General features: G+C 37.0%; 1 protein-coding gene across 5 annotated transcripts in view; it reads right to left on the bottom strand.

Moving 5' to 3' along the window:
• USP34 (ubiquitin specific peptidase 34) overlaps positions 1 to 13,600 on the bottom strand; it is a 241,327-nt gene that overhangs the window by 30,578 nt on the left and 197,149 nt on the right. For all 5 annotated transcript variants that reach the window (XM_080686042.1, XM_080686046.1, XM_080686043.1 and 2 more), the window contains 10 exons: positions 12,465 to 12,545; positions 10,159 to 10,244; positions 9,175 to 9,343; positions 9,000 to 9,074; positions 7,219 to 7,370; positions 3,187 to 3,235; positions 2,992 to 3,096; positions 2,855 to 2,899; positions 1,678 to 1,782; positions 248 to 395 (listed from right to left, as the gene is read on the bottom strand). In XM_080686042.1, coding sequence (XP_080542168.1) covers positions 248 to 395; positions 1,678 to 1,782; positions 2,855 to 2,899; positions 2,992 to 3,096; positions 3,187 to 3,235; positions 7,219 to 7,370; positions 9,000 to 9,074; positions 9,175 to 9,343; positions 10,159 to 10,244; positions 12,465 to 12,545 — 1,015 coding nt within the window. The remainder of the gene's footprint in view (positions 1 to 247; positions 396 to 1,677; positions 1,783 to 2,854; positions 2,900 to 2,991; positions 3,097 to 3,186; positions 3,236 to 7,218; positions 7,371 to 8,999; positions 9,075 to 9,174; positions 9,344 to 10,158; positions 10,245 to 12,464; positions 12,546 to 13,600) is intronic.

Raw genomic sequence — 13,600 nt, 5'->3', positions numbered from 1 at the left:
ATGGTGATGTCACCTAAGAAAGGACATACTTTCTATCCTTAAAAAAACCAAAACCACTATAGATATTTGTAAAACATTGGTATAGGTTTCCAAATACTAATATAACTTTGGCTTTAAAAAAAAAATAACACCTTTAAGAGCATTTGAATTATACAACAATGGACATATTATAGTCACCTTACAAACAAAACAAAGAAATACAACTTGAACAACAAATGGTTTGTTAAATTCTGAATATTTGACTTACAAGTCCTGACTCTAGGGTAATTGTGAGCCAAAAGAAACCTCTCGACCCAGTTTTCCATATTCTGCAGGACCCAGCTGTGTGCCAGTTTATTTCGGGGTGTCTGTACTGCCAACCAATCCAGACACTGAGAAGGATTATATTCAATTACCTAGAAATAAAACAGACAAGAACAGAATATAAAGCCAATTAAATGAGCAGTAACTTTTTAATTTACTTTTGGCATATGCCATTAAACACATAACCAAAATAGTTTTATGAAAACTAAATCCTAAAAAAAGTTTCAACCATGTGTTTTCCCTTTTTTAAAAAAAATATATTTTATTGATTTTTTACAGAGAGGAAGGGAGAGGGATAGTGAGTTAGAAACATCGATGAGAGAGAAACATCCATCAGCTGCCTCCTGCACACCCCCTACTGGGTATGTGCCCGCAACCAAGGTACATGCCCTTGACCGGAATGGAACCTGGGACCCTTCAGTCCGCAGGCCAATGCTCTATCCACTAAGCCAAACCGGTTAGGGCTGTATTCCCATTTTTAAAGCTACTTACTCTTATCAACAGAAAATGTTCAGAAACATGTCATTAGATTACAAAATAAAATTAAAATAACCAAGGACTCTAAAATAAGACCAATAAGAGAAGCCAATGACACATTAACCAAGGATTTTAACATGAGACCAGTAAGAGAAGCCAATTACTTTGAGGTCTTAAGTTTGCAAATTAACATAAAAGTGCTTTTAATTTTTTAAAGTTTCTCATCTTTACTTTTCCTATTGTTTGCCCAATCTGTTTCTGTAAGTGAGAATGAAAACTAGCTCACTGCACCACTGGGGAGTTTTTTTGTGTGTTTTTTTTTTCATGGGGAAATAGAATTTTAGGAATCTAGAGTAGGGGTTGGAAAACTATGACTCCTGGGCCAAATTCTGTAGTTTGCCTGTTTGCTAAGTATTTATGGGAACACAGCCATACCCACTCATTTATGTATTTTCCATGGCTGTTTTTTAAAAATATTTATTGATTTCAGAGAGGAAGGCAGATGAAGAGAAACATGGATGCAAGAACTAAACATCAGTTGCTGCCTGCATGCCCCCTACCAGGATGGAGCCCACAACCGGAATCAAACTGGCAACCTTCCGGTGTATGAAATGATGCCCAACCAACTGAGCCATACCTTGTTTGTTTGAGAGTAGGGAAATGAGAACCGTGGATTGGCTGAAGGCTGTTCTCTTTAAACATCTGGGAGACTAGCCCAAAACTCTTCCCCCAGACTTTCTGACTAAAGTGTCTCTCTTCTTTCCTCAACCTAGGACTTACTAAACCCATTTCAGAATTCTAAGTAAGAAGAAACTGGTACTTAACAAGGTAGTGACTGTATTCAACAAGTAAAATCTTCAGAAAAATAAATACTAAGACATTTGCTCTAAGATTTACCTCCCATATCCTCTGCAGAATGTAAGATGCAAAGGGAGGCATTCCTGGAGGTCCACCAGCAAACTCCATTAGCATAGTCAATAATTTAAAGAAAGGATTGGCTGCCTGTAAGAGACATATAAGACTGTATTTATATCTATTTGAAACCATCTCTATCAGCAAAAAATAAATACGTATAATTCTTGCATACATCACATTTAAATATGCTGCATTATGTTTGCAGAGCAGAGTATTCCTGCATGAACTTGAACTATCATAAAAATCAGCTGGGAATACAAAGTCAGTTGCAGGGGAGCCACATGTAACAGGAAACATATTTTTTATGGATGTTAATTTGAAAAAAAGAAATCAAAACTCTTGTTAAATGAGACAACCATGTTTGTAGAATAATTTAGATGAAAAGTTTGTTGTAGCAAATTTTGATCTCAGATATAATTTGTATTAATATTTGACATGTATTATCAAAGTAGCTGTAACATTTCCATTTTACAAAGATAGTTTTGTACAATACTGTATTCCATTTTTTTTTATATACTTCCCACCTATCCAGTAATCTGATTAGTCTATTTTTTTTCTTGGGCCCAATTATATGCTTAAAACCAAACAACATTCAAGCTTAGGCAGGACACTGATATGTTGACCTTATATATAAACTAGAGGCCCGGTGCATGAAATTTGTGCATGGGGACGGAGGGGGTCCCTCAGCCCAGCCTGCACCCTCTCCAATATCGGACATCCCTCTCACAATCCGGGACTGCTGGCTCCTAACCACTCGCCTGCCTGCCAGCCTGATTGCCCCCAACTGCCCTCCCCTGCTGGCCTGATCGCCCCCAACTGCCCTCCCCTGCTGGCCTGGTCCCCCCCAACTGCCCTCCCCTGCCGGCCATCTTGTGGCAGTCATCTTGTGAGAATGTGGGGGCGGCCATCTTGTGATGACATGAGGGTGGCGAGGGCCACCTAGGCTTTTATTAGTATAGGTTTATATTTAATTGAGAAAATTACATTTGTGATAAGACACAAAGAACTAACTCCATTTATTCAAGTTATATACTTAAAAATAGGTTATATTATGGGGAAATGGATAATTTTTTTTCAAGGACAATTACAAAGGTTCATTTGAAAGCACTGTCAATACTGGTAATAGTTTTAAAAACATGATTAATAAATTTCTACATACCTCAGGAGTCAGTTTTGCTATTGATGTGAAAAGCATAGATACAATCTAAAACAGAAAAAGGAAAATTTCAGAATATTCTTTTAAAAGTTATCAAAAAACTTTAATACTTTAAAACTTTAAACTTTCTTAGCACTTACATGTTCTGCAAGTCGATTATTGTATCGACACAGGCTGAAAATCAGATTACAAGTTTGTCTTATATTGATGCCATCACGAATATGTTGAAACAAGAAGGGAAATCCCTGTTAAAAACAAAAGGTGTTCATTTAAGAACTGTTATGTTATTATTATTTTTGTGATTATCAAATGGTCCAAAATAGAGCAGGTAATACCTTTCCTCCTGTTAATGCTGCCATGTCAGTCTGTGATAATGTCAAATGCCTAAAAGAAAACATTAGTAGAAATAAGTTTTTCTTCCCTCTGTACTCCTTTATAGCTATCTGCATCATGACACACATCAAAATTGTCAATTCAATTATAACCATACCAACCGACCATTATAAAATGATTCTGAACTATCTGCTAGCTAGACTTGTTTGCTAGACATATTTTATTATTATTTATTTAAATATATTTTTATTGATTTCAGAGAGGAAGGGAGAGGGAGAGAGAGATACAGACATCAATGATGAGAGAGATTCATTGACTGGCTGCCTCCTGCATGCCCCCACTGGGGATCGAATACACCCCAGGCATGTGCCCTTGGCTGGAATCGAACCCAGGACCCTTCAGTCCAAAGGCTGATGCTTTATCCACTGAGCCAAACCAGCTAGGGCTGCTAGACATATTTTAGACAATTTTTCAAGATTCCAAAATTGGTATACTGCAGTTTAAATCTAATTTATTTGCATTTAATTTATTTAATATTTTGTGACACTTAGCTTTTTCTGAAATGAAAACCTTCAAAACAAAACAAACAAGAAATACTTGCAAGTTTCATTTCCCAGTTTAAAATTAGTGCATTTTTTTTAAAACTTACTATAAAAAATTTAGTACAAAAACAAATAGAATAGTGTAAGTATCCTATCACTCAGCTTCTAATTATCAACTCATGACCAGTCTGGTTTCATTTGTACCTCCTACTCACTCAATATGGACTATTTTGAAGCAATTCCAGTATTTTAATTTAATCCATAAATCTCAATACATATTGCTAACAGATAAATTTAAAATACAGAACCACACTTACATTATTCACACCCAAAATTCATCAATCCCTTTCTATCGTACAATATGCAGTGTACAATTTCCTCAAGTTTCTAACAAAAAAAAACTCTTACACTTAATTTGTTTAAATCAGGATCCAAATAAAGCCCTCTGTTGCTATTGGACGATATTATCTTTCAAATCGCTTTTAGACTACTGGTCTCCCCTCTGATTTCGTTTTTATCTTGCAATTTATCTGCTAAAGAAAGCAGGTGGTTTGTCCTATAGACTTTCCCACATTTCCATTTTGCTGATTGTACCCTGTGGTGGTGTTTTAACATGTTTTTCTTTGTGCCCATATTTCCTGTAAACTGGTAGGTAGATCTAGAGATTTGATCAAATTAAATCTTGATCAATTCTTGACTTTTTAACCAAGAATACTTCAGTGATAGTATGGATTTCATCAGGAGGTATACAATTAAAAGTTGTCTTTCTTTTTGTAATGTTTTCAGTCAATGATGATCACTTCCTAGACCCAATATTTCATTTGGGATGCAAAATGTTGATATTGTAATTCCAGCACATCTTATTAGCTCAAATACCTCTTTGACGACAACTTCCTCTCACTTACCATATGGTTGCCACGAGCTATAATTCTTACAGGTAAAGATAAATGCTTAATATTCCTTTATTAATAAGTTTCCAAAATTATTATTTGGTTTCCTAATATACTGCAAAGGTTGTCAATGAGTTTTTAAAATTTTTGTTTTTAAGTATCATTATGAACTCATGAATTTAAACAAGTGTGATTATAGTTGTAACACTTATAGTTGTTATTATTGATGTTCAGGTTGTCCAATCTATAACCAGTATAAACATCTTTAAGTTGGCTCTTGAATCCTTTTAACATGACCTCATGTTAGGCTTTGATTGGCTCTTTGTTTTTCAAGGTTATAAAACATTCCCAGCTTCCCATTCATTTCTTGCCCCAAACCTGGAATTGGCCATATTTCCAAGGAACCATAAGTTTTTCAGTGGGAAATGGTATCTAGTTACTACAACCTAGATGCTAGGGGCACTCATTGATTATGAGCTAGACAGGATTTCTAGGCCTTTTCAGAAAATGGAGGTATATAATACATTTTTTGTTTGCTTAAGACAAAAATACACCATGGATTCTATTGATATTTCCAAACTTAGTTTTAAAAAGTTATATAAAAACCCTATTATATTTGTATTTCTTCTTTTGCTAAGAATCTTGGTTTCTAATGACATTAACAATTACTTGCTTTATTCCATAATATAAAAAGTTTCAGAATAATAATTTCAAAAACAGTTTAGGATAATTTTACAATTCTTTTTGTCCTCCAGTTACCTCCTGCTGGCAATTTACAGTGATATTAATGTGCTCTAAAGTTACTTTAATTCTTCTCTATTGGCTATGCCACCAGCTCAATACATAACTAGGTTCATTTATTTCAGTCTGCTTTTGATTTTTAAACATTCACATGATTCCAAAGTTAAAACAAATACAATAAACAAAATAATGTATATTCGAAGACATCAAGCTTTCATTCTTTTCCCCTCCAGCCTGTTTTTTCCTCCCCAACCATAGGAAATGCCTTTTTTTGTTTCTGAGTCAGCCTTCAATTAAAAAAAAAATAGTCAATTCTCATTTGTAGTACTATCTAAATATATAAAAGCCTAAGCGACCATTACCACCATTATGACTGGCTGATCAGTAGCTATGACGCGCACTGACCACCAGGGGGCAGATGCTCAAAGCAGGAGCTGCCCCTTGATGGTCAGTGTGCTTCCACAGTGGGAGTGCCGCTCAGCCAGAAGCTGGGCTCATGGCTGGTGAATGCAACTGTGGTGGCAGGAGCCTCTCTGGCTGCCTGCCGCTTCGGCACTGCTACATCCCTCGGGGGATGTTGGACTGCCGGTTTCAGCCTGATCCCAAAACCAGCAGCCCGACATCCCCCGAGGGATCCCGGATTGCGAGAGGGCACAGGCCAGGCTGAGGGACCCCACCTGTGCACTGGCCTCTAGTGTTTTATAAAGTGCTACAAACACCAAGTGGTGAATACTCAATCACTGCTGGAAGGGAAAATACAGGGTTAGGTTCCTGTGAGCCTCTGCTCACAATATTTTCATCAACCGATAGATATTACCTTTTTTTTTTAAGTGTGTTTCTATTTAAAGACACCTTATTTAATACATATTGTTGACTCATTAGCATTGAACTAACAGCAAACACCCTAGCTCATACCTGAATGAAGTTTATCTAAGGCATATTATGAACTTGATCTTCTCGAGCTTAGGAACACTAGGCAGCACTTTACATTATGTTCAAGGACCATTTTAAACAGCCAAGCCACAACAAAAAGCAGAAATGTGAAAAATGTGACATATACCAAGAAAAGGACATTGTTTACAATATGAACACTGGGAAAGAGTACAACAGGCAAATCATTTTTTTTTTTTTTTTTTTTTTTTGCCACTCTACACATGTACTTTCTACAGTCCATAAATGATTGTAAAAGCTCCTTGAGTACTGTTTGGGGATTAAAAATTTTTTTAGCAAGAAGGCAAATTCAAAAATAGGAGAGCTATGAGGATACATGTTCGTGTGCACATGTACACAAACAGACACACTCACTCTCACTTTCTCATAGCCTCCCTTCTTAAAAAGTAGCATACTATATACACTTTTCTCACCTTGCTTATTTCACTTAGTAATACTAATCCTAAAGATTTCTCCAAGGTAGTACAGATATATTCCATGCTTCCTTTTTTCAACTATAAAGTATACTATTGAGTGAATACCCTGTTTTTCAACAAGTCCCCTCTTGGTGGACATTTCGTCTTTTGTTATTACAAACACTGCTGCAATAAATAGCACTGCAAATACATCTTTCTATATTTGGGGAACAGATTCTTAAACGTGGGGTTGCTAGGTTAAAGGATGAATGCACATATAATTTTGCTACATATTTTACTGTATAATTTCTTCAATGTATATTTCTAACATGAGTCAGATAAATACTGTACGAGTTTGCTACAAAGGATTGAAATACTTAAGCTACAAGAGTTGGTAAACTGCAGTGTTTAAAAGGAGTTAAAAAACAAAAGCTACTGAGTTAAAAGTGGTGAAACGATCATGAAAAAATAAAATCAAACATGCTTTAAGCATTCTGAATGTTGAGACATTTCACCTTTCTGAGCGAGACTGTTCAACCAAAAGAGCAACTAAAGCTATCATTTTTTCAAGGGCAGCTGGCCTGTATTTTTCTTCTGCCAGAGAAAGGATATCTTCTTCCTCCTCCTCTTCTTCCCCTTCTTCCTCTGACAACACTTCAACTTGAGGCTAGAACAGAACAAAATCCAATTTTAACATATTAGTTTTAACATTATCTTGAGAGCATATAACTTGATTGTTTTATATAACTAACCAAGGCAGATGGTTGGCAGGAGTATGTGTCATGAAAAAAACAACACTCAAAGGCCTAACCCCAACTTTAAAAGTCTAAACCACATTCAGGACAATTGTAGACCTAATAGGCAGAACTGTAAAGAAAAATGATTGATTCTCAAAACTGTGACTATTTACCTTACCTAAAGGGATAAATCCTTTAATAATTTTTTTTTTCTTACTGGCAAGCCCCTTGGAAGATAAATCAGATCATAATTTATGAGTATGGTAAAACAGTATTTCCTATTTAATAAAACTGACAGTTATACAAATTAATGCATCCTTATTTGCAGTTGTCAAATAATCTAAGTAGTAGGTATTTTGAAGAAATAATCACTTGGGCTTTGAAATGAAAGAGACTGAAAAGGTTTTATGATCTAACAAAGCAAGAGAAAAGCAGTCTCAACAAGCAGCCATATAGGCTAGAATCCTATATAATAAAAGGCTAATATGCAAATTGTCCCCTCAACTGGGAGTTGACCAGGGGGCGGGGCCAGCTGGCCAACCACCTCTCCCCCCGGCTGGCCCCAACCCCAATCGCCACCCCCCCATTGGGGGCAGGGCCAGCCCGCCAAGCTCCGACTGGGGCAGGCCAGCTGGACCCTACCTGTGCACAAATTCGTGCACTAGGCCTCTAGTTACATAATAACTGTCCATATTCTGAGAAGCATTTATATATACACTAGAGGCCCAGTGCACAAATCCGTGTACTGGGCCTCTAGTATGCATATAAGATCTTTGGTTAATCTCTTCCCACCCCCGCCCCCTCTTCCCTCAGAGATTCATCAGTCTGTTCCATGTTTCCATGCCTGTGCGTTGAGCATCTGCCCCCAGGTGGTCAGTATTCGTCACAGCTACCGGTCGAATGGTCTAACGGGTCGGTTAGGCTTTTATATACATATACATATACATATACATATACATATACATATACATATACATATACATATACATGTAATTAATACTGTATAGGTAAAGAGTCTGACCAAGGATCAAAGCCCAACTCACTGTGATTTAAAACAAGTTAATGTCTTTATGCCTCAAGTTCCTCATCTGTAAAATGGAGATAACAAAAGTACTTACCTCTTAGGGTTACAAAAGGATTAAATAAAACAGTGCAAATAGAGCATTCAATCCAATGTGGTCATTATAGACAATACAAAATCCACATCAATGCCTTAATATATAAACAGACTAGCTAATTAAATTGTTGAGACTCTGATAAAAAATACGGGCAACAAAAATGTTCATCAAAACAAGAAGCTAATGATAGAACCCCAAAGTAGGTGGTGGCCATTTTGCCTAAATTATTTGCTTTGTTCCATGGCCTTACCAAATGTTTTGCTTGATTGATATTTTTAATGGGTATAGTAAGAGAAGAAACAATCAAACTTAGACCCTTAAAACTATCTAATACCACAGACCGAAGGGACTTTAAAGGGTTCTAATATTTCATGATTTTCCATGATGCAAACTTGTAAACATGGCCTATAAATCCCTGATATGAGACAGGACTGTACTTACATTTTCAGGCCCTTTGGTTCCCATGTAAAAATGTACCATTGTAGATATGGCTTGCAATGAAAGCAAAAACTGGCTCTAAAAATAAAAATATTGGTTTAAAAATATAATATAAAGACAAATTTTAAATACTGAAAATAGGTACATAATACCAGAAATAAACATGATATAGCCTCACCTCTTCTTCACCCATTTTAGCAAATTCATAAAGGAAGGCAAAATATTCTGTAAGATGTTTACTATGAGGTTTTACACCATGTTCCATAATTAGTAACAGAGTTCTCACAAATCGAGTGACACATGAACGACCACCAATATCTTCAACTGAGGCATCCATATCATCTGACCTAAAAACACAATTTAATTATCTTAGAGAAAGTATGAAGTCTGGAGATAGATACTCTGGGAGAACTGTCTTTAAAAACCTGAATTTTGTCCTGGCCAGTGTGACGCAGTTGGTTAGAACACCGTCCAGTACACCCAAAAGTCATGGGTTTGATTCCCGCCAGGGCACATACCTAGGTTGTGGGCTTAATCCCCAGTTGGGGCATATATAGCAGGCAACCGACAGATGTCTCACTCACATTAAAAACAACACCCGAATTTAACTCTTTCATCTTTGTAATAATAAAATACCAATTACAACAATGTAGTAATTGGATTCCAATTATTGTGCCTGGCTAAATCAATATAAGCAAAAGATGAAGTCATAAAGTTATTTGTAGAGCATTTTGAAGATACACTTAATTAAAAATAAAAAAAAATTAAAACAAGTTTTGCCTTCTTGATTTATAGAATTACATTTTTTTTAAACAAACAAACAAAAAAACACCTAAATATTTCAGTGTGAATATTTACAAAAACTTTGTAGGAAGCCCTAGCCGGTTTGGCTCAGTGGATAGAGCATCGGCCTGCAGACTAAAGGGTCCCGGGTTGGATTCTGGTCAAGGGCCCATACCTCAGTTGCAGCCTTCTCCCTGGCTCGGGCCCTGCAGGAGGCAACCAATGGATGTGTTTCTCTCACATCGATGTCTCTCTCTCTTCCACTTTCCCTAAAAATCAATGGAAAAGAATGTCCTCGGATGTGGATTAACAACAAAAAATCTTTGTAGGCAGATCATCAAAAAGTTTAACAATAAAATGTTCAAAAGATAGTTCTTACCCATCTTCCATTCCTGGCTGTAGATAGAGATGAGCATGCACAGGTCTAAGTCTCTGAATCACATGGATGCACAAACGCTGAAACATCTATAAATGAAAAGATAAAACAATCCGGGAGCCAACTCACATCAGGTAACAAAGATACTGAAAAATTTACATGATTCAAAATTCTCTGCCATCCATTTGTATTTTGCCTGCATATTAAATCTTTCTACATTCTGAAACTTTCTTGGAGTCTCAACTACAGACGGAAGATATAAGGCAAAGTCAGCTTAAAAAACAACATTCAATTTTATAGTAAGGGGTAAACAAAATCAGGTAAGTTTCAGTAATAGAGATAACCAAAAACAAAGCTTCACAAAACTCTCTTAACTGTGGAGAGTCTCTAAATAAGATATACAAATGGTCAATAAGCACATGAAAAGATGTTCAATATCATTAATTATAGATTAATGATATTGAAAACCAAAACCACAATGGGATACTACTTCATACTCATTAGGATGACTAAAATAAAAGACAGTAAAAAATGTTGAAGAAGATGTAGTGAAACTGGAACCCTCATAGATTGCTGCTTTGAGTATAAACTGGTATAGAAACTATGAAAAACAGTTTGGTAGTTCCTAAAATTGTTGAAGATAAAGTGACCATATGACCCAGCAATTCCACTCCTAAGGACATTTAAAAATATTGAAAACATATGCTGGGGGAGGATGGGTGGGTGGGAGGTAATCAACCAAGGACCTTGTATGCATATATACATGGCCCATGGACACAGACATTGGGGCAGGGTGAGGGCCTGGGGCGGGGGATAGGGGTGGGCTGAAGGGGATCAACGGGGGAATAAAGGGGGCATATATAATACTTTCAACAACAAAGAATTATATTTAAAACTAGAGGCCCCGTGCACTGGGAGGGGTGGTCCCTCAGCCCGGCCTGTGCCCTCTCACAGTCGGGGACTCCTCAGGGAATGTCCACCTGCTGGGGAGGCAGGAGAGGCTCCAACCACTGCTGCTGCACTCGCCAGATGTGAGCCCAGCTTCTGGCTGAGAAGGGCTCCCCCTGTGGGAGAGCACTGACCACCAGGGGGGCAGCTCCTGCATTGAGCATCTGCCCCCTGGTGGTCAGTGCGCATCATAGCAACCAGTCATTCCACCATTTGGTTGATTTGCATATTAGCCTTTTATTATATAGGAAGTGGTGGGATTATGGGAAATTTTCAAAAATAATAATGTAGATATTGCAAAAATCAGAATAGCATTGTTTTGAAAAATATTCTCACTGACTGAATATTTGGAATGTATGTTAAAAAAAAAAAGAAAACATGTCAACACAAATATTTGTATACCAATGTTCATAGCAGCTTATTCAAAATAACCCAAAAGTGGAAACAGCCCAAATATTCATCAATTGCTGAAAGAATAAATAAAATCTGAAATATCCATTTAATGGAATACTATTTAAGCAATGAAAAGAAATGAAGTACAGATCCATAATCCAGCATAGATAAATCTTGTAAATATTATAAAATCAAAGACTCCAGTCACAAAAGAACACATACTGAATAATTCCATTTATAGAAATGGTCAGAATAGACAAATCTATAGAAAGAGAAAGTAGATTAGTGTTGCCAGGGGCTGGTGAGAAGTGACAGGATAAAATGGAGAGTGATTGCTAATAGGTATAAGGCTTCTTTTTGGGGTGTTATAAAATCAGATAAATGATGGTTGTACAAGTTTAGAAACATACTAAAAAACACTAAATTTTACACTTTGAAAGGTTTCAGTGAGTTTTATAAGAATTACATCTCAATAATAACTAAAAAGTGGCATATTTCAGATCAAATTTTCGGTTTTGTATAATAAATGAATATAGAGTAATATTTATATTTTCCTTGCCTAAATTTTCCAATTAGAAAAACAAATATTCAAGTGATAGCTCAGGACTTGTTAGAGAAATGAATTATAAGCTATTCATTTAACTTTCAAAGTCATTTCAGTCCCCATGGTTAGAATATCTTCAGGATCTAAAAAAGAACCAGTAGAACTCATAAAGCAGCCAGAATAGGATCTGAGACAATGGTGGTTATAGCTATCTTCCTATCACCAGGACATGTGAATGATTTAAATTGCTTGATTGAAATAATATTTGATTTGCTTAAAAGGGCTGGTGAAAACAATAGCAAAATGACTTTTATGGTAAGATGTCCATCTTTCGCAACTATATAAAAGATGGGTTAAGACAGTCTCAGGCAAATTTAGAATTAACCTGACAGCCATTTCTTTTTCAAATACATTTTTTTCTTACCTGTCTCACAATTTGATTAGGGCACTTAATTAATATCTGCATTGGCCACCAGTCATCATCAGCCATGCGGTCCAAAAACCACTGTAAGAAAATAGTGGGATTTTAACATTTAACCAAAACTCGGTCAATGGGATAAAAATCATATAAGGATTTTAATTCTCAACAACATTTCCATTATTTTAAATACTTACCAAAAGAGATTCTTCATTTGCTAAAAAATCCAAAACCTAAAATGCCTAAAATCGTAATCAGGACCACCTTATTACATAACTAGAGGCCCGGTGCATGACATTCGTGCACTGGTGGTGTGTGTGTGTGTGTGTGTGTGTGTGTGTGTGTGTGTGTGCTGTCCTCCTCAGCCAGGCCTGTGCCCTTTAGCAGTCCGGGATCCCTCAGGGCATGTCTGACAGCTTAGGCCTGCTCCCTCCACTGCCACTGCACTCACCAGCCGTGAGCCCGGCTTGTGGCTGAGCAGTGCTCCCCCTGTAGGAGCGCACTGACCACCAGGGGGCAGCTCCTGCATTGAGCGTCTGCCCCCGGTGGTCAGTATGCGTCATAGCGACTGGTTGTTCCACTGTTATGTCAATTTGCAAATTACCCTTTTATTATATAGAATTCAATGGATGCCATTTACATCACAGTGCACACCCTGCAAGATGGCAATCTGCAGTTCTTATAATAAAATAGAATACTGTTTTCCTCTTAGTCCTCATGTCATACTATAGAGTCTTTTGTTTCTTTTTTTATTTTTTATTTATATTTTATTTTATTGATTTTTGTACAGAGGAAGGGAGAGGGATAGAAACATCGATTCAGCTGCCTCCTGCACACTCCCCACTGGGGACGTGCCCGCAACCAACGTACATGCCCTTGACCAGAATCGAACTTGGGACCCTTCGGTCCGCAGGCTGACGCTCCATCCACTGAGCCAAACCAGCCAGGGCTCTTTTGTTTCTTTTGTTATGATCTGAGTACAATTCATTTTCTTTATGTTTAAAAACAAATCATGGGAGAAGATCCAAGATGGCGGCGTAGGTAAACACCTAAACTGCTGCCTCGCACAACAATTTCAAAACTACAACTAAAAGACAAAACGTCTATCACCCAGAACCATGGGAAAGCTGGCTGAGTGGAAG

Source organism: Plecotus auritus (assembly GCF_963455305.1).
Source record: "Plecotus auritus genome assembly, chromosome: 8".
NCBI classification, from domain to species: Eukaryota; Metazoa; Chordata; class Mammalia; order Chiroptera; family Vespertilionidae; genus Plecotus; species Plecotus auritus.
Note: the sequence above shows the minus strand (reverse complement) of the source record. Positions and strands in the feature narration are given on the sequence as shown.